The 22,065-nt window shown below is 50.5% G+C and overlaps 4 protein-coding genes across 4 annotated transcripts; all 4 read right to left on the reverse strand.

Moving 5' to 3' along the window:
- Positions 1-5,713: 5,713 nt before the first annotated feature.
- LOC311114158 (histone H3.2) lies at positions 5,714-6,124 on the reverse strand (the record flags this gene model as incomplete). The annotated part of the gene is made up of 1 exon (XM_084189434.1): positions 5,714-6,124. One exon carries the CDS (start codon positions 6,122-6,124, stop codon positions 5,714-5,716), a length of 411 nt encoding a protein of 136 aa, XP_084045560.1.
- A 482-nt stretch (positions 6,125-6,606) lies between these two features.
- LOC311114164 (histone H2A) lies at positions 6,607-6,993 on the reverse strand (the record flags this gene model as incomplete). The annotated part of the gene is made up of 1 exon (XM_084189439.1): positions 6,607-6,993. The coding sequence occupies one exon, from the start codon at positions 6,991-6,993 to the stop codon at positions 6,607-6,609; it is 387 nt and encodes a 128-aa protein (XP_084045565.1).
- Positions 6,994-7,790: 797 nt separating this feature from the next.
- On the reverse strand, positions 7,791-8,414 carry LOC311114151 (histone H1; the record flags this gene model as incomplete). Its single annotated transcript, XM_084189427.1, has 1 exon — positions 7,791-8,414. One exon carries the CDS (start codon positions 8,412-8,414, stop codon positions 7,791-7,793), a length of 624 nt encoding a protein of 207 aa, XP_084045553.1.
- A 2,433-nt stretch (positions 8,415-10,847) lies between these two features.
- Positions 10,848-11,222, reverse strand: LOC311114136 (histone H2B; the record flags this gene model as incomplete). The annotated part of the gene is made up of 1 exon (XM_084189413.1): positions 10,848-11,222. One exon carries the CDS (start codon positions 11,220-11,222, stop codon positions 10,848-10,850), a length of 375 nt encoding a protein of 124 aa, XP_084045539.1.
- Between the last annotated feature and the right edge of the window lie 10,843 nt (positions 11,223-22,065).

The raw sequence follows: 22,065 nt of genomic DNA on the forward strand, positions 1-22,065 counted from the left end.
CACACACACACACACACACAATGAAGGGATTGATTTCCTACGCATACAGAGGTGATAGTGATGTGCCAATATTGTATGGTACCTTTCTTAGCAAACCAATAATAAAGCTTCTTATAATGGAATTATTGTTATGATGTTGATCATTTGTATTGCCGCAGGATAGCCTCAGATGTGTCGTCAAAGAAAGGCCACAGAAAGAGGGCCCGTCTCAACTGTTCATTTCAAAAGGGACAAATTGGGGGGGTGCACTGATGCCTTAAGGGCCCAAGAGCACAGACTGCCACTTTATCATTCAGTGCAGTTGAACATCTCACATTTGACTAGCTTTCATAGGACAACTTATTGTTGCCATAATTGTCTCTTACCTGTACTTACTGGCTGCCGGCCCTCGGTGGAGTATATCGAGGAACAGAGGGTGCCTTTTAGGATAAGGACTAACAAGGTTTTGACTAGGTGGGATACAGCTACGACCGGAAGTGACTTTTCCCTAGCAGTTTAGGCTAATTAGGCTAGAGTGCAGATACTTGACATGTACAGTACAACAACAAATCACAGAGGGCCTGTTACCACACCCTATAGGCTTGAACATCATAATATCACAATATATAATAATACTCATACATAATAATCGAAAATCACCTTTGACTACAGTGACATTGGTAGTAAGTAGGCTACAGTATAATGGATAGCTACCCAACTGGGACAGAAAGTGGAAATTGAAGGGGGACACGCAGTGAGCAAAACTCCTAACGACATAAAAACACAGACACTTCAGTGGAACGCACAGGGCTAGACGGGAAGGAAGACGTGGAGAAGGACTATTGAAGAGGAGATGAAGAACACCGGAAGCATCGAGTGAAGAAATGGGCCCGGAACAGGGTTAGGCCGAGATGCACTGTTGACGCCCTATCCTTCATTTAGGACCTCAAAGAAATGAGTCAACTCCTATAGGGACTATTTTCACCGCCACCTGCTGGACCAGAGGTCATGTGGCCAACACTCTGCTTGAGATCATTAAGAGCTATAAGGAGTCCATCAACTACCTGGTCAGTCAAGTCATATAGGGGGGGATTTCATGGCCACCTGCTGGAGCAGAAGTCATGTTTGCCAACACTGGCCTTAAAATCATTAGGAGCTATAAGGAATAAATCAACTCATCATTCAAGTCATATAGGGAGGGATCTTAGCACCACCTGCTGGATCAGAAGTACCCTTCACTGTAGGCACAAGAGAGCCATCATCTCTCAACCGGTGCAATTTCCATAAGTATGTGGTAATAAAACAAACAACGACAGCTCCTCATATAGGCAGTGGTTTCAAAACTCTAAGCGCGTGTTCAAGTAGAGCACACCAAATCATACATGTACTTGTTCATCACACTGAATCAGTGTTTAATCTAGAAATACATGCCTCGCGTTGCAATACGTGTTCTTGTAAAGTCATTGCTTTCCACAATGCAATGCTCACATCACTTTCCGTGTGATATTGTTGGTCATTTGTTCAAATGTATTTGACTATGACTTCATCCGACTGCTCTGAATTCATAATAACCTCACGGTTTGGTGTTAACCTACCGATTTTCAACTGCTACTGCAGTAATTGCCTACTGCAGATTAGGAACGCTGTCATGAAAATGTATGCTTGGGAAGTGTTGCTCCTGAGTGGCGCAGTGGTCTAAGGCACTGCATCGCAGTGCTAACTGTGCCACTAGAGATCCTGGGTCGAATCCAGGCTCTGTCGCAGCCGGCCGCGACCCGGGAGACTCATGGGCGGCGCACAATTGGCCCAGCAGTCGTCCAGGGTAGGGGAGGGAATGGCCGGCAGGGATGTAGCTCAGTTGATGGCGAGCATGGCGTTTGCAATGCCAGCGTTGTGGGGTCGATTCCCACGGGGGGCCAGTATAAAAAAAAAAGTGTATTCACTAAACTGTAAGTCGCTCTGGATAAGAGCGTCTGCTAAATGACTAAAATGTAAATGTAAGTCTAAAATGAGGGTAACTCCCCTTAAGGTAAATGTCTGTGTTCTGAGTGGCAAAAAAATACTGATTTTTTCATAACATTTAGATATGTGCATACTGCCTGTCCTTAGGCAACCGCATTTAGAAGGGAAAGAAGTGGAACAAATGAATACTTTTCTTGCTCTTCAATCAAAACAAAAGCTTCACAAAGTGGTGCGTTTTGCCCCTAAATGACCCCTGAGGATTAGTGTGTTCTCATTTGTCAGTAATTGACCCTGACATACTCCCTTTAAATGGTACTATTTTAGGCAAACGTATACTGTAATGTACTACTATTATGATGATGACTATTATAATGTCACTTCACGGTAAGTAGAGCGAAATGCTGATATTGACAAGGTCAGAGATGTAAGGTATGTCACAAATGCATCCCCTATACCGTAAACGTGAATCCAAAAGGAAGTTGCTGGGGTCTATTGGATGGAGGGGTGTACTCAACTGTGCCTCAGAGAGAGGCACAGTTGAGTACTCACTCTCTCTCTCTCTCTCTCTTTCACTCTCTCTCTCTCTCTCTCTCACTCTCTCTCTCTCACTCACTCACTCACTCAGTCTCTCAGTCTCAGTCACTCACACTCTCTCTCTCTCATTCACTCACTCACTCACTCACTCACTCTCTCAGTCTCTCTCTCACTCACTCACTAACTCACTCACTCTCTCTCTCTCTCTCTCTCTCTCTCTCTCACTCACTCTCTCACTCACTCTCTCAGTCTCTCTCTCACTCACTCTCTCACTCTCTCTCAGTCTCTCTCTCACTCACTCACTCACTCTCTCAGTCTCTCAGTCTCTCTCTCTCTCTCTCTCTCTCAGTCTCTCTCTCACTCACTCACTCACTCTCTCAGTCTCTCAGTCTCTCTCTCTCACTCACCCCCTCACTCACTCTGTCAGTCTCTCTCTCTCTCACTCACTCTCTCTCTCTCACTCACTCACTCTCTCTCACTCACTCACTCTCTCAGTCTCTCAGGCTCACTCACTCACACTCTCTCTCTCTCTCACTCACTCTCTCAGTCTCTCTCTCTCTCACTCACTCACTCTCTCTCTCACTCACTCACTCACTCAGTCACTCACTCACTCTCGCAGTCTCTCTCTCTCACTCACTCTCTCTCTCTGTCTCTCACTCACTCTCTCACTCACTCACTCTCTCTCACTCACTCACTCTCTCAGTCTCACTCACTCACACTCTCTCTCTCTCTCACTCACTCTCTCAGTCTCTCGCTCTCTCTCTCACTCACTCTCTCTCTCACTCACTCACTCACTCAGTCACGCAGTCTCTCTCTCTCACTCACTCTCTCTCTCTGTCTCTCACTCACTCTCTCAGTCTCTCTCACTCTCTCACTCACTCTATGTCTCTCAGTCTCTCTCACTCACTCTCTCACTCACTCTCTCAGTCTCTCAGTCTCTCTCTCTCACTCACCCCCTCACTCACTCTGTCAGTCTCTCTCTCTCTCACTCACTCTCTCTCTCTCACTCACTCACTCTCTCTCACTCACTCACTCTCTCAGTCTCTCAGGCTCACTCACTCACACTCTCTCTCTCTCTCACTCACTCTCTCAGTCTCTCGCTCTCTCTCTCACTCACTCTCTCTCTCACTCACTCACTCACTCAGTCACTCACTCACTCTCGCAGTCTCTCTCTCTCACTCACTCTCTCTCTCTGTCTCTCACTCACTCTCTCACTCACTCACTCTCTCTCACTCACTCACTCTCTCAGTCTCTCAGGCTCACTCACTCACACTCTCTCTCTCTCTCACTCACTCTCTCAGTCTCTCTCACTCTCTCACTCACTCTCTGTCTCTCAGTCTCTCTCACTCACTCACTCACTCTCTCACTCACTCTCTCAGTCTCACTCACTCACACTCTCTCTCTCTCAGTCTCTCTCTCTCTCTCTCACTCACTCACTCACTCACTCTCTCTCTCTGTCTCTCACTCACTCTCTCAGTCTCTCTCACTCACTCTCTGTCTCTCAGTCTCTCTCACTCACTCACTCTCTCACTCTCTCAGTCTCTCTCTCACTCACTCACTCACTCTCTCAGTCTCTCAGGCTCACTCACTCACACTCTCTCTCTCTCTCACTCACTCTCTCAGTCTCTCTCACTCTCTCACTCACTCTCTGTCTCTCAGTCTCTCTCACTCACTCACTCACTCTCTCACTCACTCTCTCAGTCTCTCAGTCTCACTCACTCACACTCTCTCTCTCTCAGTCTCTCTCTCTCTCTCTCTCTCTCACTCACTCACTCACTCACTCTCTCTCTCTGTCTCTCACTCACTCTCTCAGTCTCTCTCACTCACTCTCTGTCTCTCAGTCTCTCTCACTCACTCACTCTCTCTCTCTCTCAGTCTATCTCACTCACTCACTCACTCTCTCAGTCTCTCTCTCTCTCACTCACTCACTCTCTCAGTCTCTCTCTCTCTCTCTCAGTCTCTCAGTGTCTATTTGAGTCGAATCAACGTAATATAATCCTTTTTACGTCTCTATCATCTTTACTCAATGTATTGGACCACATCAACTCAACTTACTCAAGCTTATCTACTCATAAAAACAAGCAAAAAGATCTACTCAATAATATGACGTGTGCCTTTGTTGACTGTAATAGCTTGAGTACATTCCACAAAGTCATTTTTTACAGTGTATCTAAAGACACGTTTGTTGTGGTGATGCACTTTTTCTTTGACGTTGAACTTGCATTGAACAGACAAATCCATTTCGTTACAACCCTTTTGTAGTATGACTTAGGAATATTTGTTGATGATCCTAATGTCTATGCTTGAATAGTGATTGGTTGTTGGTGAAATATTGCTGAGAACCCATCGTTTCCTGGCCTTTTTTCACTATTGAGCAATTTTGAAACATTTGTTTTGCTATTGGATTCATAATGGTGACCTGGGACAAGTAATTAGTGAAAACTAGAGTTTAGCAGTTGCCATTAAAGCGATCGAACCAAGTCATCCTAATAGGCTAGTATTAGCCTAAAGCAGGGATTCCCAAACTCAGGCCACGTTTTGGGAGTTTTTGCCCCAGCACTACACAGCTGATTCAAATAATCAACTCATCATCATCAAGCTGGGAGTATTAGAATCAGCTGTGGAGTGTTAGGGCAAAACGCAAAACGCGCACCCCTTGGGGACCCCAGGACCGCGTTTGGGAAACGCTGGCCTAAAGAGCAAATGACCATGAGGTGCAGTACCCACATTTAACCACAAGATGGCCTCCGTGCTCCACTGTAAAGTTTGGGCCTCTGCATGAGTCTCTCAGCAGCACTGCAACATGGGACTTTCAAAGGAAGTTGGCATGCAATGTTTCTTCTGGACTGCATTCAAGGCAACTAATGACACACAACTAATAGTGTCAATTATTCATCTGAACACAATTCTTGTAACTATTCGGCCTATATTATCACTCGTTTCTTTTCCCCCTCCTTTGTAAAGCATTTTACTGTGCTACTATAGTCCAAAGTAAGTGGATGATGCCAGACGGTTGTATATATATATATACACACACACACACACACACACATTGAAGCTAGACTTCAGGCAACGAAAAGGTACAATACGTAGCTTTTAGACGTGTTAGTGAACAACATACATGGTGGGTAATGTAGAGGTGCGTGTATACATGGAACAATTGTGCCTTTTTGATGGAAATATGGAGGTGGCTCTTAAAAGAGCCTTTGGGGGATTTTGGAGTTCAGGTCATCCTCATTTATGCGCGCTCTCCGCGAATACGGCGGGCCAGCTGGATGTCCTTGGGCATGATGGTCACCCGCTTGGCGTGGATGGCGCACAGGTTGGTGTCCTCGAACAGGCCGACCAGGTAAGCCTCGCTAGCCTCCTGCAGGGCCATCACAGCGGAACTCTGGAAGCGCAGGTCGGTCTTGAAGTCCTGGGCGATTTCTCGCACCAGGCGCTGGAAGGGCAGCTTGCGGATGAGCAGCTCAGTGGACTTCTGGTAACGACGGATCTCTCTCAGAGCCACGGTGCCGGGCCTGTAACGGTGAGGCTTCTTCACACCGCCGGTGGCCGGGGCACTCTTGCGAGCAGCCTTAGTGGCGAGCTGCTTCCTGGGGGCTTTGCCACCGGTGGATTTGCGAGCGGTTTGCTTGGTTCTGGCCATGGCGCTTCTCTGACAGTCGGGAGTATAGCCTCGAAATGCCTATGTGAAGTTTATAAAGCCGGCAGTGGCGCCTGCTGATTGGACACCATCTCCCCACCACCCCGATTGGCCCGTTGCGCAGGCCTCCTCCGTTGGCCATTGGACGGGAGGCCCGGCCTCTCCAAAATTCAAACTCCCGGTGCGCGCGCGCAATAGGACGCCGCCGGCCCTTTACGCATAATAATAGTCGCCAAAGTCAAGAGTGACATCTTTATAGGCACGTTGTAATCTAATGCTAGCCTGCTATGGCAAACGAGGCCTAGTAGGTGTTGTTGTTCATGGAAGGCCTCATGTGGGCACAGAATGTCGAAATAGTTGTGTATACACCCACTCAATGTGTAGCGGTCATAGAAAGGTACTTTGCGCTTTTGGAGAGCTAGGTGGTTGGCTCTTAAAAGAGCCTTTGGGGGTTGAGTAGTCAAGTTGAAGTCGCAGTAGCGAATTTACTTGGCTTTGACTGCCTTCTCGGTCTTCTTGGGGAGTAGCACTGCCTGGATGTTGGGCAACACACCACCCTGAGCGATGGTCACACCGCCGAGCAGTTTGTTCAGTTCCTCGTCGTTACGGACGGCCAGCTGCAGGTGACGGGGGATGATACGAGTCTTCTTGTTGTCACGGGCAGCGTTGCCGGCCAACTCCAGGATCTCAGCAGTCAGGTACTCGAGCACGGCGGCCAGGTAGACTGGTGCGCCAGCGCCCACACGCTCGGCGTAGTTGCCTTTGCGCAGTAGCCTGTGCACACGGCCCACGGGGAACTGGAGCCCGGCACGGGATGAACGGGTCTTTGCCTTCGCCCTGGCCTTGCCTCCGGTTTTGCCTCTTCCGCTCATATTGGTATCTTGAGAAAGTCACAGAAAGTCTGAATGAGCCGCTCGCCACTTCGAGAGCCGTACTTATACCTCGCCACAAGAGGCAACGATTGGCCACCGGGCCGGTGTGGCCTTATCCAATTGGAGCGAGGGACAGACAGACAGACAGCCCTAAGCCGGTTCCCACCCACAGGCAGCGAGTGAGAGGCTACTTTGTGTCCCTCCGACTTTGTTACTTTGTGTCATTTCGCGTGAGCGCCAAAATGTCCGACATGAAATCCTCACATTATTTCTCTCCAAATGGGAAACAAACAGCTGGTGAGGGTGCACTCTTGAGTTTGAAATCGAAGCCACTATAGTATTGTTATTACATGGCACTTGTAACACATCACAGCAGCCTGCCTCTGAACGGGAATAGCCCAGTGGCTCATATATAAATATGGCTGTTGAGGGTGCACTCGTGAGTTTGAATTCGAAGCCACTATAGTATTGTTATTACATGGCACTTGTAACACATCACAGCAGCCTGCCTCTGAACGGGAATAGCCCAGTGGCTCATATACAAATGGCTGGTGAGGGTGCACTCGTGAGGTCGAATTTCTAAGCCATTTTGGCCCTCTATTATATTCCTCTCCCTTCGCACACACCCAGAGTGGGACGATGTTGTGTGCGTAAAAGTAGCCTAGTGTGCGTAATTTCTTTTTCACGACAGATAGTACATGGAAATCAATGCGCTTTCTATGGAAAGAGGTGGGTGGCTCTTAAAAGAGCCTTTTGTGGTACAACATGTGTCGAGTAGAACACTGTTTGTAATAGGTTTACTTCTTCTTGGGGGCTGCCTTCTTGGCCTTGGCTGCCTTGGGCTTGGCGGCTTTGGGCTTGGCTGCCTTTGTAGCCTTCTTGGGGCTCTTGGCCGCCTTCTTGGCCGCTGCGGCGGGCTTCTTCACCTTCTTGGGGCTCTTGGCGGCCTTTTTGGGTGTAGCGGGCTTCTTGGCCTTCTTGGGGGACTTCTTTGCGGCGACGGCCTTCTTGGCTGCTACCTTCTTGGGCTTCTTCGCCGCGGCGGGCTTCTTGGCGGCCACCTTCTTTACTTTGGGAACTGCGGTTTTCTTGGCGGGCTTCTTTGCCTCGACGGCTTTCTTGTTGAGCTTGAAGGAGCCGGATGCACCGGTGCCCTTGGTCTGGACCAGGGTGCCCTTGGTGACGAGGCTCTTGACTGCGATCTTGACGCGGGAGTTGTTCTTCTCCACGTCGTAGCCGCCTGCCGCCAGCGTCTTCTTGAGCGCGGCCAGGGACACGCCGCTCCTCTCCTTGGAGGCGGTCACAGCCTTGACGATGAGTTCTCCTACGCTGGGTCCCGCTTTCTTGGGCTTGGCTGCTGCCTTCTTCTTGGGTGCCTTGGCCGGCGCTGCGGCTGCGGGTGCTGGTGCGACTTCTGCCATGTCTGTCTGTCTGTCTGTCTGTCGTTTGGTCCGGTACACACACACACACACACGGTCTGCGAGGAGTAGTTTGCTGTAGACGCTGCTCTGCGCTATTGAAGCTCCACACCGAGCAGGGGGCTGGCCTTAAACGCGACATGAGAACCATGTAGACTCAAGGCAACCAGCTCGGCTTCTCTGGGCTGGCCAAATGCTCTTTCACTTGTGTTTTCTGTTCGCCTATATCGGCCCGAAAGTCACCGACGGAGCCGTGTTTTTGGTCCAAAAGCGAACGGCCCAGCGAGCAGACTTGTCTCCGTTCAGAATAAAGTAATGTGGGCCGCGGAAGGGCCGTGCATTTTGTTGCGGCTCGCTCAAAACCTCACCGTTCGACTGTCGGGTGGAGCGGTGCGCACTGGTTTTCCTGTGCTATTTGTCTCCTAAATGGCCTAAAAGTGCATCCGATTGCGAGCAGCACTTGTTGTGTAGTGAGCCGAGATGTCTGGCAAGGGAATCAAATGGTTTGGGGTCCCCTGATGTGGTCAGGGGTGTTTTAAAGAAGCGCTCTTTTGGGGACCTTAAAACACATGCACCTGTGAGGCCTGGCTGAGACTAGTGTTGTACCTCAAGTTTCAGGTTGTATTCGTCATATGTACAGGATCCACATGGTATAAACAGTCCTACGACATGCTTACTTGCACTATGTGTGTGTGTGTGTTATTGTATTAGTACTTTTTGTGCACTGGCAGTGTGAGTGTTGTTGTTGTTGTATTTGTAGCCTACTATTTCTACACAGTGAGATTGTGTGTTGTCTTCTGGTAGGTAGGTAGGTAGGTAGGTAGGTTGGCTGTCTCTACTAATATATTGTTCACCTGCTTGACTCCGCAGCGTGACTCGCCTCGGTCTTTGTGTCTGTGGGTCTTGGTGTCTGGCTGGCGCTATGGAGGCTGGCGCCCCATGGGTCATGGCGCGTTGATATAGGCCTAGATAGAGGGAGTCTCTCTCTCTGTCTGTCTCTCTCTCTCTCTCTCCCCCCAAGTGGGACAAGGGCTGCATATGTGGTTGGACTGGGAGAAGAATCCCAGCAGGTGCATGTGGGTCAGAAGGTTGATTGCGGCCTCTTTTCTTTTCCTTGTTGTATATATGTATGGGGCGGCAGGTAGCTTAGTGGTTAAGAGTGGTTAAGAGCGTTGTGCCAGTAACCGAAAGGTGGCTGGTTCTAATCCCCGAGGCGACTAGGTGAAAAATCTGTCGATGTGCCCTTGAGCAAGGCACTTAACCCTAATTGCTCATGTAAGTCGCTCTGGATAAGAGTGTCTGCTAAATGACTAAAATGTAAATGTATAGGCTATCCCCAAGGTAGTCATTGGGATCCGCTGCTGCTCCAACGACTATCGCAAGGGCCGCCCGCTCGCTCACTGTGTTATACTGTGACTTGGCCTACAGACACATTCATATCCTCACGTGGAAGCAACTGCCTTAGCTGGTAGAGCACGGCGCTTGTAACGCCAAGGTAGTGGGTTCGATCCCCGGGACCACCCATACACAAAAATGTATGCACGCATGACTGTAAGTCGCTTTGGATAAAAGCGTCTGCTAAATGGCATATTATATTATTATATTTATCCTGTTGCCTCATGAGGGTAGTAGGAAGGAAAATACACTATGTGCCTCAAATGTACTACACTTTACATGGACATTTTGAGTCATGTAGCAGACGATCTTATCCAGAGCCACTTACAGTTAAGTGTGTGCCTACATTTTCATACTGGCCCCCCTTGGGAAACGAACCCGCAACCCTGGCGTTGCAAGCGCAGTGCTCTACCAACTGAGCTACAGGGGACTATATATGTATGATGCGACCTGGACCGGAAATGACCCGTTGGCAATAAGGGCTACGTATATATATATATATATATATATATGCCTACTCCTATTCTTCCTAGACGGGATTATTCACCCCCTTTTTATTCTTGCCATTATCGTTCTCATTCACATCATTAGGGTATAGTCCAATGATGGAGCGTCCATTCTCCCCGTCCGTGTCCTACCGATTCAGGAAGTCGACTCAAAATGACTATCCGCTCATTAAACGACAAAAGGCATTTCTTTCCATTCAAACCCAACAGACTGCTTTTTTTATTTACACCCTTTGTCAAATGGTGCCATTTTTCATTGCCTTCACCTGGAATGGAGGCCGACAAACATGGGTTACTATTCAGCGTGCAAAGACAACAAAAAAGGCGCGCTAAACCCCTACGCTGGAACGGGCGGGGGAAATGATACAATGTAGCCGTTCTCCGAGCCGGCGCGCGCCGCCCATTAAACAATGATACAATGTAACGCAGCCTACCTGCGCATTCATTCGGTGGCGATGGAAATGCTCTTTTTACTGACAGAGTGGGTGGCTCTTAAAAGAGCCTTTGGGTTAGTAGAGCAGTCCAAATGCGCTGTTTACTTGGAGCTGGTGTACTTGGTTACGGCCTTGGTGCCCTCGGACACGGCGTGTTTGGCAAGTTCACCGGGGAGTAGCAGGCGCACGGCGGTCTGGATCTCCCTAGAGGTGATGGTAGAACGCTTGTTGTAGTGGGCCAGGCGAGAGGACTCTCCGGCGATACGCTCGAAGATGTCGTTCACGAACGAGTTCATGATTCCCATGGCCTTGGAGGAGATGCCGGTGTCGGGGTGGACCTGCTTCAGGACCTTGTACACGTAGATGGCGTAACTCTCCTTCCTGGACTTTCTGCGCTTCTTGCCGCCCTTCCCTGCGGTCTTGGTGACGGCTTTCTTGGAGCCCTTCTTGGGCGCTGACTTTGCTGGCTCGGGCATGATGATGTCTCGTTGCTTCTCAGAAACGAATGAGGGGGTGAAGGGCGCTTACCCGTCTTATGAAGAGGAAGCTAATCAAAGTCGGCGGCCGTGGACACTCCCCTGCTTGCTCGTAGGCGCCCCTGCTATTTGCCCAGTGGAGCTCTAGCGCTCAAAAGAGCCTTCCGCTCAGAGGCTAGCTTCCCGAACAAAGACAATTGAGGGCGCGCGCGCGGGTCCTCACCCCCTCCCTCCTCTCTATAGCCTATGCTCTGTGACCGATGGGGAATTGTGTGTTTCAAAAGGGGGGCCTGAATAGTTGTCCGAATGGCACGATTGTTGTGCCACATAATGCTGGTGATAGAATTGCCCACGTTGGCACCGTCAGACATAGGGCTCCCATTTTGGACTGTGTGTGTGTGTGTGTGTGTGTGTGTGTGCGCGCGCGCGAACGCTGTCCCCCTCTTTTCGAGCCACATCTACCGACGGGTGGTGGTTTTATGTTGTCCAAATGCCACTATTGCTTGACCCAAAATAACAACGTCACTACACTTTGCCACTGTCAGATATAGGCCTCCCTCTGTGCGCTAAAACGGGAAGGGACATTAGAATCCGCTATTTAATACTCCCTGTCCACTCGAAGTGGCTCATACTTTCCTATCAAATAGCATACGGAAGAAAAGAAAAAAACACTATATGGAATGGGCCCTTTTGAAGCGGATGTGGGTGGCTCTTAAAAGAGCCTTTGGGTTCGAGTCGGGGTGTTGAGGTTCCGAAGAGAGTGCGTTTAACCGCCGAAACCGTACAGGGTGCGTCCCTGTCGTTTCAGAGCGTAGACCACGTCCATGGCGGTAACGGTCTTCCTCTTGGCGTGCTCGGTGTAGGTGACTGCGTCACGGATCACGTTCTCCAGGAACACCTTTAGGACACCGCGGGTCTCCTCATAGATCAGACCGGAAATACGCTTCACGCCGCCGCGGCGAGCCAGACGTCGGATAGCGGGTTTGGTGATTCCCTGGATGTTATCGCGGAGAACTTTTCGGTGACGCTTGGCGCCTCCTTTTCCAAGTCCCTTGCCGCCTTTGCCTCTTCCAGACATGGTGTGTTCGCTAGTTGAGTTCAAGTGAATGAATGACTTCAGCGCCGGTGCGTGGTGCGCTATTATCTGCGTTTGGTCGACCTGATTGAGGCCATCGGCACAGAAAGCGCGCCTCTGTGATATGTTCGGAGGCGTTGCAAAGGGGAGGGCGCTCGTTCTAGGGGACTAGGGAGGAGCGATTACAAAGGTGACGTGAAAGCAACTACCGTGCGCGGGAAACATACTCCAATACTGATATAGGCTATGTGGAACACAAGGCCAAACGGTGACAACTGGGAGATCAGCTAGTACACTGTGTCCCTGTCCTCATATTGTTGTTGTTGTTGTTGTTGTTGTTGTTGTTGTTGTTGTTGTTGTTGTTGTTGTTGTTGTTGTTGCACCTGATTTTACTCATTGAGGACTTGCTAATTAGGTGACAGGTTGTTCAGTCAGCTGTGGCTCTCCAGGGCTACAAGAAAAATGGGTATTGTTGGGGGTAGGCTACTCTACCGCTGGAGTTGGGAAACACTGACCTAGTAGGATGAGTCTGTTTAGCTATGGAAGGACGTGTCGTATTGACTGTCATTAATAAACATCACTCTTCTTCTTTCTTCTCTAGACACCACTCGGCCTGACAGTAAGGGGGCCAAGAGGACCTGGGGTGCGGATGGGAGGGGTGGTGATCCCTCTGCAAGCTGGAGCGTTTACAAAATAGTTGTCATCATCCTTATGCCTAATGTGTGTTGCAGCCAAACAGCACACACTGTTTGTGTGACTCCCTGACATTACGCAATGATGTAAGCACATTTGGGAATGTCTTCCATATTGTTGCATAAAGACGACCGTGTGCATAAACTGTGAGACCGAGAGTGGCGTACCTTTACCCACACACACACACCCACACACACACACACACACACACACACAATGAAGGGATTGATTTCCTACGCATACAGAGGTGATAGTGATGTGCCAATATTGTATGGTACCTTTCTTAGCAAACCAATAATAAAGCTTCTTATAATGGAATTATTGTTATGATGTTGATCATTTGTATTGCCGCAGGATAGCCTCAGATGTGTCGTCAAAGAAAGGCCACAGAAAGAGGGCCCGTCTCAACTGTTCATTTCAAAAGGGACAAATTGGGGGGGTGCACTGATGCCTTAAGGGCCCAAGAGCACAGACTGCCACTTTATCATTCAGTGCAGTTGAACATCTCACATTTGACTAGCTTTCATAGGACAACTTATTGTTGCCATAATTGTCTCTTACCTGTACTTACTGGCTGCCGGCCCTCGGTGGAGTATATCGAGGAACAGAGGGTGCCTTTTAGGATAAGGACTAACAAGGTTTTGACTAGGTGGGATACAGCTACGACCGGAAGTGACTTTTCCCTAGCAGTTCTATATCGTGGAGCTCCGCCCCATAGGGGAGCTATGCTCCTAGTGGTTTACCCTCTGCCCTAAGGCAGCAGCAGCCTGAAACAAAATTATGCACACACCTACAGCCAATAGGAGTACAGGTGTCACTATATAAGGAACCCCGTTCCCTCAATCTGCCTCCCATTATCTTCAGCGACTGGACTAGAGAAGAAGCCTTAGAAGACTCGGAAGATTTTCGCCGTTGACATCCAGCCGTCAACGTCTTCCACTATGAGTGCACCAGCTTTTCCACCAAAGGCCCTTTTCAGGGCCCTATGCCGCTGTACCGCCATGGCTACTTCGGACCCCCACGACCTATGTTTCGTGTGCTTGGGACCGCTGCATGCCAAGGAAGGTCTCGGCAACCCTCCTAATTGCGCCTCCTGCGCTCTCCTTCCTATGAAGGAGAGAAAGCAGCGCTGGGCGTTTTTTAGAGAGGAGGTCCCTCTCGACGACGTAATGTCCGTGCTCGCCTCTGGATCAGAGGCATCAGCGGGCAGTGCTGAGTCAGGGGATGACGGGGAGAGCGCCGAGCCGGATGTCCCAATGGGGCAATCTGGAGCTCTGGCGCCAGCCTTTAAGACCCCCTTTCCTACGGAAAGCGTGAGGTCTGAGGGTTCCCTGTGCGGAGATGACATGAGCTCTGCCAGGTCAGAGGCTCTGTCCTTCGCGGCCGCCTCTCTGCGTTCGGACTTTCCCGGACTCATTGAGAGGGCGGCCACCCGACTGGAGATTGCGCTGCCCCCAGCTCCCCCTCCAATGGAGGTGGATTTGATGGAGGGCGGCCCCTACTCCGTGCCGAGAAGGGCGGCTGAGCCAATGGCTCCAGCCTTGCCCTCTCTGGGCAAATATGTCGAGGGCTCGTGGGGGGCACCTCTGGCGGCGCGTTCGCCGGCCAGAGTGTACACCCCATTCACCAGAGTGGCTGGATACGAGTGGGCAGCTAAGGGAATCCCTAGGCTCGAAGGCGCCATGACGGCGTACCTAGTGCCGGGTTCGAGTCCCTGGGCAGCCTCCAAGAAGGCCACCCTGCCAGCACAGAGGGACAGGTTCACAGCCCAATTGGCTGAGAAATCCTTCACGCTGGGAGCCCAGAGCGTTGCAGCGGCGAACAACATCGCCCTCCTCGCGGCCTCCCTGTCCCGTCTCACAACGGGCAGGTCAGAGTTGACCGGTGAGGAAGTGGAGGAGGCCTCCAGGATTTCTGGAGCCATACTCCACCTGACGCAAGCGGTGGCGATATGCGCGGGCAGGACCATGGCCACCTCGGTGGTTACTGAGCGGCACCTCTGGCTGTCCATGACGGCCATGAAGGAGACCGACAGGGCATCCTTGCTCAACGCCCCCGTCTCCAGCGAAGGGCTATTCGGCCTTGCTGTGAAGGACGCCACCGAACGCATCGCCAAATTGGACGAGGAGAGGAGGCACCTGGCCAAACATTTGCCACTGGCAATGAAGGCCAGCAGAGCCCCAACCAACCCAACCACCTCCAACGCCCCCAACAAGTCAGCTGGGAGGCGAAGGGCCAGGCGACAGGCGCACACCCAGAGCAGCGGGAGAGCGGGCTCGGCCCCTCCAGCAGCAACGGTGACGACGTCGGTCCCGCCAGAGAGAGAGGTCGTCCAGAGGCCAGCCTGGAAGCACCAGAAGGTGACTCAGAAAAGGCGGCACCTTTGACGAGGCGAGGGGGAGAGAGCAGATGACGGCCCGGCGCGTGACGCAGAGAGGCCTACTGTTCCCCCCCACCCCACTGTTCAGGGCGTGGAGGGCTGTTTTTATAACCATGTGAATAAGAGATGATTCTCATTGACACTGTCAAAGAAGGACTTTTATTTCATAAGGTTAAGAACACTTCACGTTCTATGTCTCTCCCTCACCATCTTGAGTGTAGTTCAACCCACTTAGAGTGTGTAGCTGAGCGCGCTCAAGAGAGGAAAAGGGTAAAGGTAGCAAGGCACAGCCTTAGCTCACCTAATAAAGATCTCTTACTGCAGACTCCTAGGAGCTCTGCAGTAAAGGTCTCACATAGTAGGCAAATGCCTCTGTCCCAATGTGACAGGAAGGCGCTGCCGTTTGCTGGGAATGACGCCTTGCTGCAGGCCAATGCCTCAGTCAACGCAGATCAGACCTGTGCGACGTTCACGGAGAGCGGGAATACCTCCAAGGTATGGACGCCTCCAAATTACTCTGAACGTATCAATGCCCATGGCTATGAGCGCAGCTCGCCACACATTGAGTGTGTCGCTGAGCAGCCGCCTAATACCAGTAAAGAAGCATTGTGGCGCCACCGTGTGGTGTCAGTCAGAGATCACACCTTTCAGGTTCTATTGAATTCTGTAAAGGATAGGTCTCATGTTAAGCGGCAGTCTCAGTCAGACAATGACATGATGACGCAATCGCTTTCCGGGCAGAGCGCTCTGTCTCAGGCCAGTACCTCAGACAGCGCAGTTCAGACCCGTGCTGCGTTCACGGAGGGCAAGATTACTGGAGTTACGGTCGTAACTAACGTATCAAAGCCCCCGACTCACCCAGAACGAGCTGATGTGTTCTCTCCCTTTCAAGGGGGGCCCACCTTGGGCTATTCCACCAACCCAGTGTTGGGGAATAGCGGCGGCAGGGGCCATAGAGGAATACAGGTCCTTCCTACTGGATGCACCACAGCTTCGTGCGCACCCGCTTTCCATGCATTGCTGGCAGTGGCGTCAAAGCTGTACCCTCTCACGCTGGCTAGAACAGACGTTAGAGAAGGGTTATGCCCTCCAATTCCGCCGAACCCCACCCCCGTTCAGGGGAGTGGTGGAAACGGTGATGAAAACGCCAGACAAAGTAGCCGCTCTGAAATCAGAGATTACGGAACTTTTGGCGAAGGAGGCGGTCACAGTAGTTCCCCGGGAGCAAAGGAACAAGGGGCTTTACTCGCCCTATTTCCTAGTGCCAAAAAAGACGGGGGGAGTGAGGCCGATTTTGGATTTACGCATTCTCAACGAGAGCATAACCAAACGGCCCTTCCGAATGCTGACGACAAAACGCCTACTGGAATGTGTTCAGAAGGGAGATTTTTGTACAAGCATAGACCTAAAGGACGCGTACTTTCATGTGCCGATACAATCGCGTCACAGAAAGTTTCTGCGGTTCGCCTTTCAAGGGGTGGCGTACGAGTTCACGAGGATGCCGTTTGGGTACGCCCTGGCACCTCGGACGTTTTCCAAATGTGTGGAGGCGGCATTGGAACCGCTGCGTCGTCAAGGGATAAGGCTATTAGCCTACCTAGACGACCTGTTGATTCTCGCCCCGTCAGCAGAGCTGGCGTTCACACACACGACACAGACAGTGATGCATCTCACGCGTCTGGGGTTTGCTGTGAATTGGAAAAAGAGCGCACCTTGGCCCAGTCATCAGATTGTCTACTTGGGACTACAGTTAGACACTGTTATGATGAGGGCGCGAATTTCGGACCCTCGAAGGGCAGCATTGTTGCTGGCCCTGAGGAAGTGTCGTCCGAATCACACAGTAACGGCGCTATCGATCATGTCACTTTTGGGTCTCATGTCGGCAGCCCACTCTGTGGTCCCGCTAGGGCTTCTGCACATGCGCAAAGCACAGCGGTGGTTCGCCCAACTAAGACTAGACCCAGTGCGTCAACGTCATCGGTTGGTGGTGGTTCCTCTCTCGCTAAGAGCAGACCTGGACTATTGGCGGAACCCGTGCGTTCTCACGCACGGAGTCCCGATGGGCAAGGTGTCATCCTACATTCCAGTGTTTACAGATGCCTCTCTGACTGGATGGGGAGGGACATGTCAGTCTCAAGCGATAGGAGGTGCATGGCCTCAATCAGGTCGTCACATCAACCTCCTAGAGTTGGAAACGGTGCGACTGGTCTTGACCCACTTCGCGTCTACCCTTCGGGGTCGCGATGTGCTGGTCTGGTCAGACAACCGAACCACAGTGGCTCACATAAACCGCCAGGGAGGGGTCAGGTCTCCTGCCCTTCATCGGGCGGCAGTGGAATTGTGGCTGTGGGCTCACAAGCACCTTTGCTCGTTGAGAGCAGCACACATTCCGGGCTACTTGAACGTAGGGGCAGACATCATGTCAAGAGGGGGTCCTCGAGACGACGAGTGGTGTCTGCACCCGGACATTGTTCTACAGATTTGGGAACAATTCGGGAGAGCCGAGGTGGACCTGTTCGCGTCACGTGTGAACGCGCAGTGTCCCCTATGGTTCTCTCTGAGGAACCAGGACGAACCGCCATTGGGAAGAGACGCATTTGCGCACTACCCGTGGCCGAGAGTTCTTCTGTATGCATTCCCTCCGCTGTCTTACATTCTCCCACTGCTAGCCAGGGTGAGGTCAGAGGAGCTGTCAGTGATACTGATAGCGCCCGATCGCCCGGGGGCTCCGTGGTTTGCAGAGATGAGTCAGATGTTGATTGCGCCACCCTGGCCAATTCCACATCGACGAGACGCGTTGATTCAGGCGGGAGGCTCGATAGGGCAATGGCCCATAATCGGCCAACCACTGAAGGCTTGGTTCCTGAATGGGACAGGTTAAAGCGCCGTGGGTTGTCTGATGCAGTGATCAGAACAATACAGGGCGCAAGAGCCGGTTCCACTTGTAAGCTGTATACCAGCAGATGGAATGTTTTCTCACGATGGTGTGATACACAGGACGTGGACCCCATGAGCTGTCAGGTAGAGAGTGTTCTCTCATTCCTACAGTCTATGTTTGATAGGCAGAAATCGCCCTCCACTATTCGAGTGTTTGCAGCGGCAATTTCAGCTGGTCATGAAGGGTTTAACGGAAAAAGTGTGTTCACTCATCCATTAGTGAAACGTTTCCTATTGGGAACGCGACGGCTTAGGCCAAGGCCTAGAGCTACGCTGCCCAAGTGGGATTTGGCATTGGTTCTCGAAGCGCTATGTAAGTCGCCGTTCGAGCCATTGAATCAAATACCCCTCAAGATGCTGTCTATCAAGACGGCGCTGTTGCTCGCCTTGACTACTGCTAAACGAGTCAGCGATTTGTGTGCACTGTCGACGAGACCCGACTGCCTAGCCATTAATGGCGATCTGAGCAGAGCGGTGTTACGTCCTAACCCGGCATTTGTGCCAAAGGTTATTAACAGTGCATATAGATCGCAGATCGTGGAATTGTGGGCTTTTCATCCCCCTCCCCATGGGGAGAGGAGTGAGGAAAAGCTTCACTGTCTGTGCCCAGTACGCGCTTTGGCGTGTTACGTTAGGCGCACAGAAGCGGTTAGGTCATCGCCTCAGCTGTTTGTGTGTCACGGTGCGGCTGCATTGGGTAGACCACTTTCAAAACAGCGTTTGTCTCATTGGCTTTGTGAAGGCATTGAGACGGCGTACGAGGCGGCGGGGCAACAACCACCTCAGGGTATTAGAGCGCACTCCACTCGTGGAGTAGCAGCTTCTACTGCTCTTTTCAGAGGAACAGAGGTAGAGGATATTTGTAGAGCGGCGTCATGGTCGACACCGTCTCCTTTTATTCGTTTCTATCTGTTGGATATGTCTTCTAACTCTTTGGCTCGGTCTGTACTCAGCGTGGCTGAAGGGAGACCTTGAGCAGAATAGGGAAAGAAAGCAGGATTGTGAATAGGTTCATAGGTCCGCTTTTATTAGAAGTAACATATTACGGACATGTTTTCTAACTCTTTTGTTCGATCGAATTTCAGCAGAGCTGAAAGGCGTTCTTGAGCTAGAAAAAAGGAGGACAGAGCAGGACCTTGGACAGGTTCCAATCAGGTCCGCTCTGGTTAGGAAGACTTATGTCAGGAATAAGCCTTTAAACTCCAATCTCGATTGCACTCAGCATAGCTGAAGGAGAATCTTGAGGTAGAGGAGGGAGAAGCAGGATGATAGACTGATCTCTATCAGGTCCGCTTTGGATGAAGAGCATATTCTGTGGCATGTCTCCTGGCTGACAGTGTCAGCATATAGAAACATGTACTGAATGGACAGAATGTAAGGTCATCTATCTGAGGGTCAGTGTAGTATGACTAGTATATTTTGTTCCATAGAATATTGAGGCACGGCTATCTGCTAGTCAGATTAGCACGGCGTCTATTCTATTGATCTGCCCAATAGCCATTGACATTGTCATTGAGCTAGATGGAGCGGGTCTATAACCGATGACGCGGTATATTGTGACGCCCTGATGGGTTTTAGTCGCAGTACTGCGGGAATTGGTTGCAGCCATTGCTGGGCTTGACCTTTTCATTTTTTAATGGGAAGTGTTAGGCTCGGCAGGGGGTACATTTTGGAGCGTTTCGCTCCGCCTTAAACCACTAGGAGCATAGCTCCCCTATGGGGCGGAGCTCCACGATATAGAACGATTAGTTACCGGAGTGTAACTCCAGTTCTATGAGTGGAGCGGAGCCCCATAGGACTTAAGGCCCTAGCGACCCTCTCTAGTCTCGCTGAAGATAATATCTCGGGAGGCAGATTGAGGGAACGGGGTTCCTTATATAGTGACACCTGTACTCCTATTGGCTGTAGGTGTGTGCATAATTTTGTTTCAGGCTGCTGCTGCCTTAGGGCAGAGGGTAAACCACTAGGAGCATAGCTCCCCTATGGGGCTCCGCTCCACTCATAGAACTGGAGTTACACTCCGGTAACTAATCGTTTAGGCTAATTAGGCTAGAGTGCAGATACTTGACATGTACAGTACAACAACAAATCACAGAGGGCCTGTTACCACACCCTATAGGCTTGAACATCATAATATCACAATATATAATAATACTCATACATAATAATCGAAAATCACCTTTGACTACAGTGACATTGGTAGTAAGTAGGCTACAGTATAATGGATAGCTACCCAACTGGGACAGAAAGTGGAAATTGAAGGGGGACACGCAGTGAGCAAAACTCCTAACGACATAAAAACACAGACACTTCAGTGGAACGCACAGGGCTAGACGGGAAGGAAGACGTGGAGAAGGACTATTGAAGAGGAGATGAAGAACACCGGAAGCATCGAGTGAAGAAATGGGCCCGGAACAGGGTTAGGCCGAGATGCACTGTTGACGCCCTATCCTTCATTTAGGACCTCAAAGAAATGAGTCAACTCCTATAGGGACTATTTTCACCGCCACCTGCTGGACCAGAGGTCATGTGGCCAACACTCTGCTTGAGATCATTAAGAGCTATAAGGAGTCCATCAACTACCTGGTCAGTCAAGTCATATAGGGGGGGATTTCATGGCCACCTGCTGGAGCAGAAGTCATGTTTGCCAACACTGGCCTTAAAATCATTAGGAGCTATAAGGAATAAATCAACTCATCATTCAAGTCATATAGGGAGGGATCTTAGCACCACCTGCTGGATCAGAAGTACCCTTCACTGTAGGCACAAGAGAGCCATCATCTCTCAACCGGTGCAATTTCCATAAGTATGTGGTAATAAAACAAACAACGACAGCTCCTCATATAGGCAGTGGTTTCAAAACTCTAAGCGCGTGTTCAAGTAGAGCACACCAAATCATACATGTACTTGTTCATCACACTGAATCAGTGTTTAATCTAGAAATACATGCCTCGCGTTGCAATACGTGTTCTTGTAAAGTCATTGCTTTCCACAATGCAATGCTCACATCACTTTCCGTGTGATATTGTTGGTCATTTGTTCAAATGTATTTGACTATGACTTCATCCGACTGCTCTGAATTCATAATAACCTCACGGTTTGGTGTTAACCTACCGATTTTCAACTGCTACTGCAGTAATTGCCTACTGCAGATTAGGAACGCTGTCATGAAAATGTATGCTTGGGAAGTGTTGCTCCTGAGTGGCGCAGTGGTCTAAGGCACTGCATCGCAGTGCTAACTGTGCCACTAGAGATCCTGGGTCGAATCCAGGCTCTGTCGCAGCCGGCCGCGACCCGGGAGACTCATGGGCGGCGCACAATTGGCCCAGCAGTCGTCCAGGGTAGGGGAGGGAATGGCCGGCAGGGATGTAGCTCAGTTGATGGCGAGCATGGCGTTTGCAATGCCAGCGTTGTGGGGTCGATTCCCACGGGGGGCCAGTATAAAAAAAAAAAGTGTATTCACTAAACTGTAAGTCGCTCTGGATAAGAGCGTCTGCTAAATGACTAAAATGTAAATGTAAGTCTAAAATGAGGGTAACTCCCCTTAAGGTAAATGTCTGTGTTCTGAGTGGCAAAAAAATACTGATTTTTTCATAACATTTAGATATGTGCATACTGCCTGTCCTTAGGCAACCGCATTTAGAAGGGAAAGAAGTGGAACAAATGAATACTTTTCTTGCTCTTCAATCAAAACAAAAGCTTCACAAAGTGGTGCGTTTTGCCCCTAAATGACCCCTGAGGATTAGTGTGTTCTCATT

Source organism: Coregonus lavaretus (genome assembly GCF_964263955.1).
Source record: "Coregonus lavaretus genome assembly, contig: HAP1_SCAFFOLD_1071, whole genome shotgun sequence".
Lineage (NCBI taxonomy): Eukaryota > Metazoa > Chordata > Actinopteri > Salmoniformes > Salmonidae > Coregonus > Coregonus lavaretus.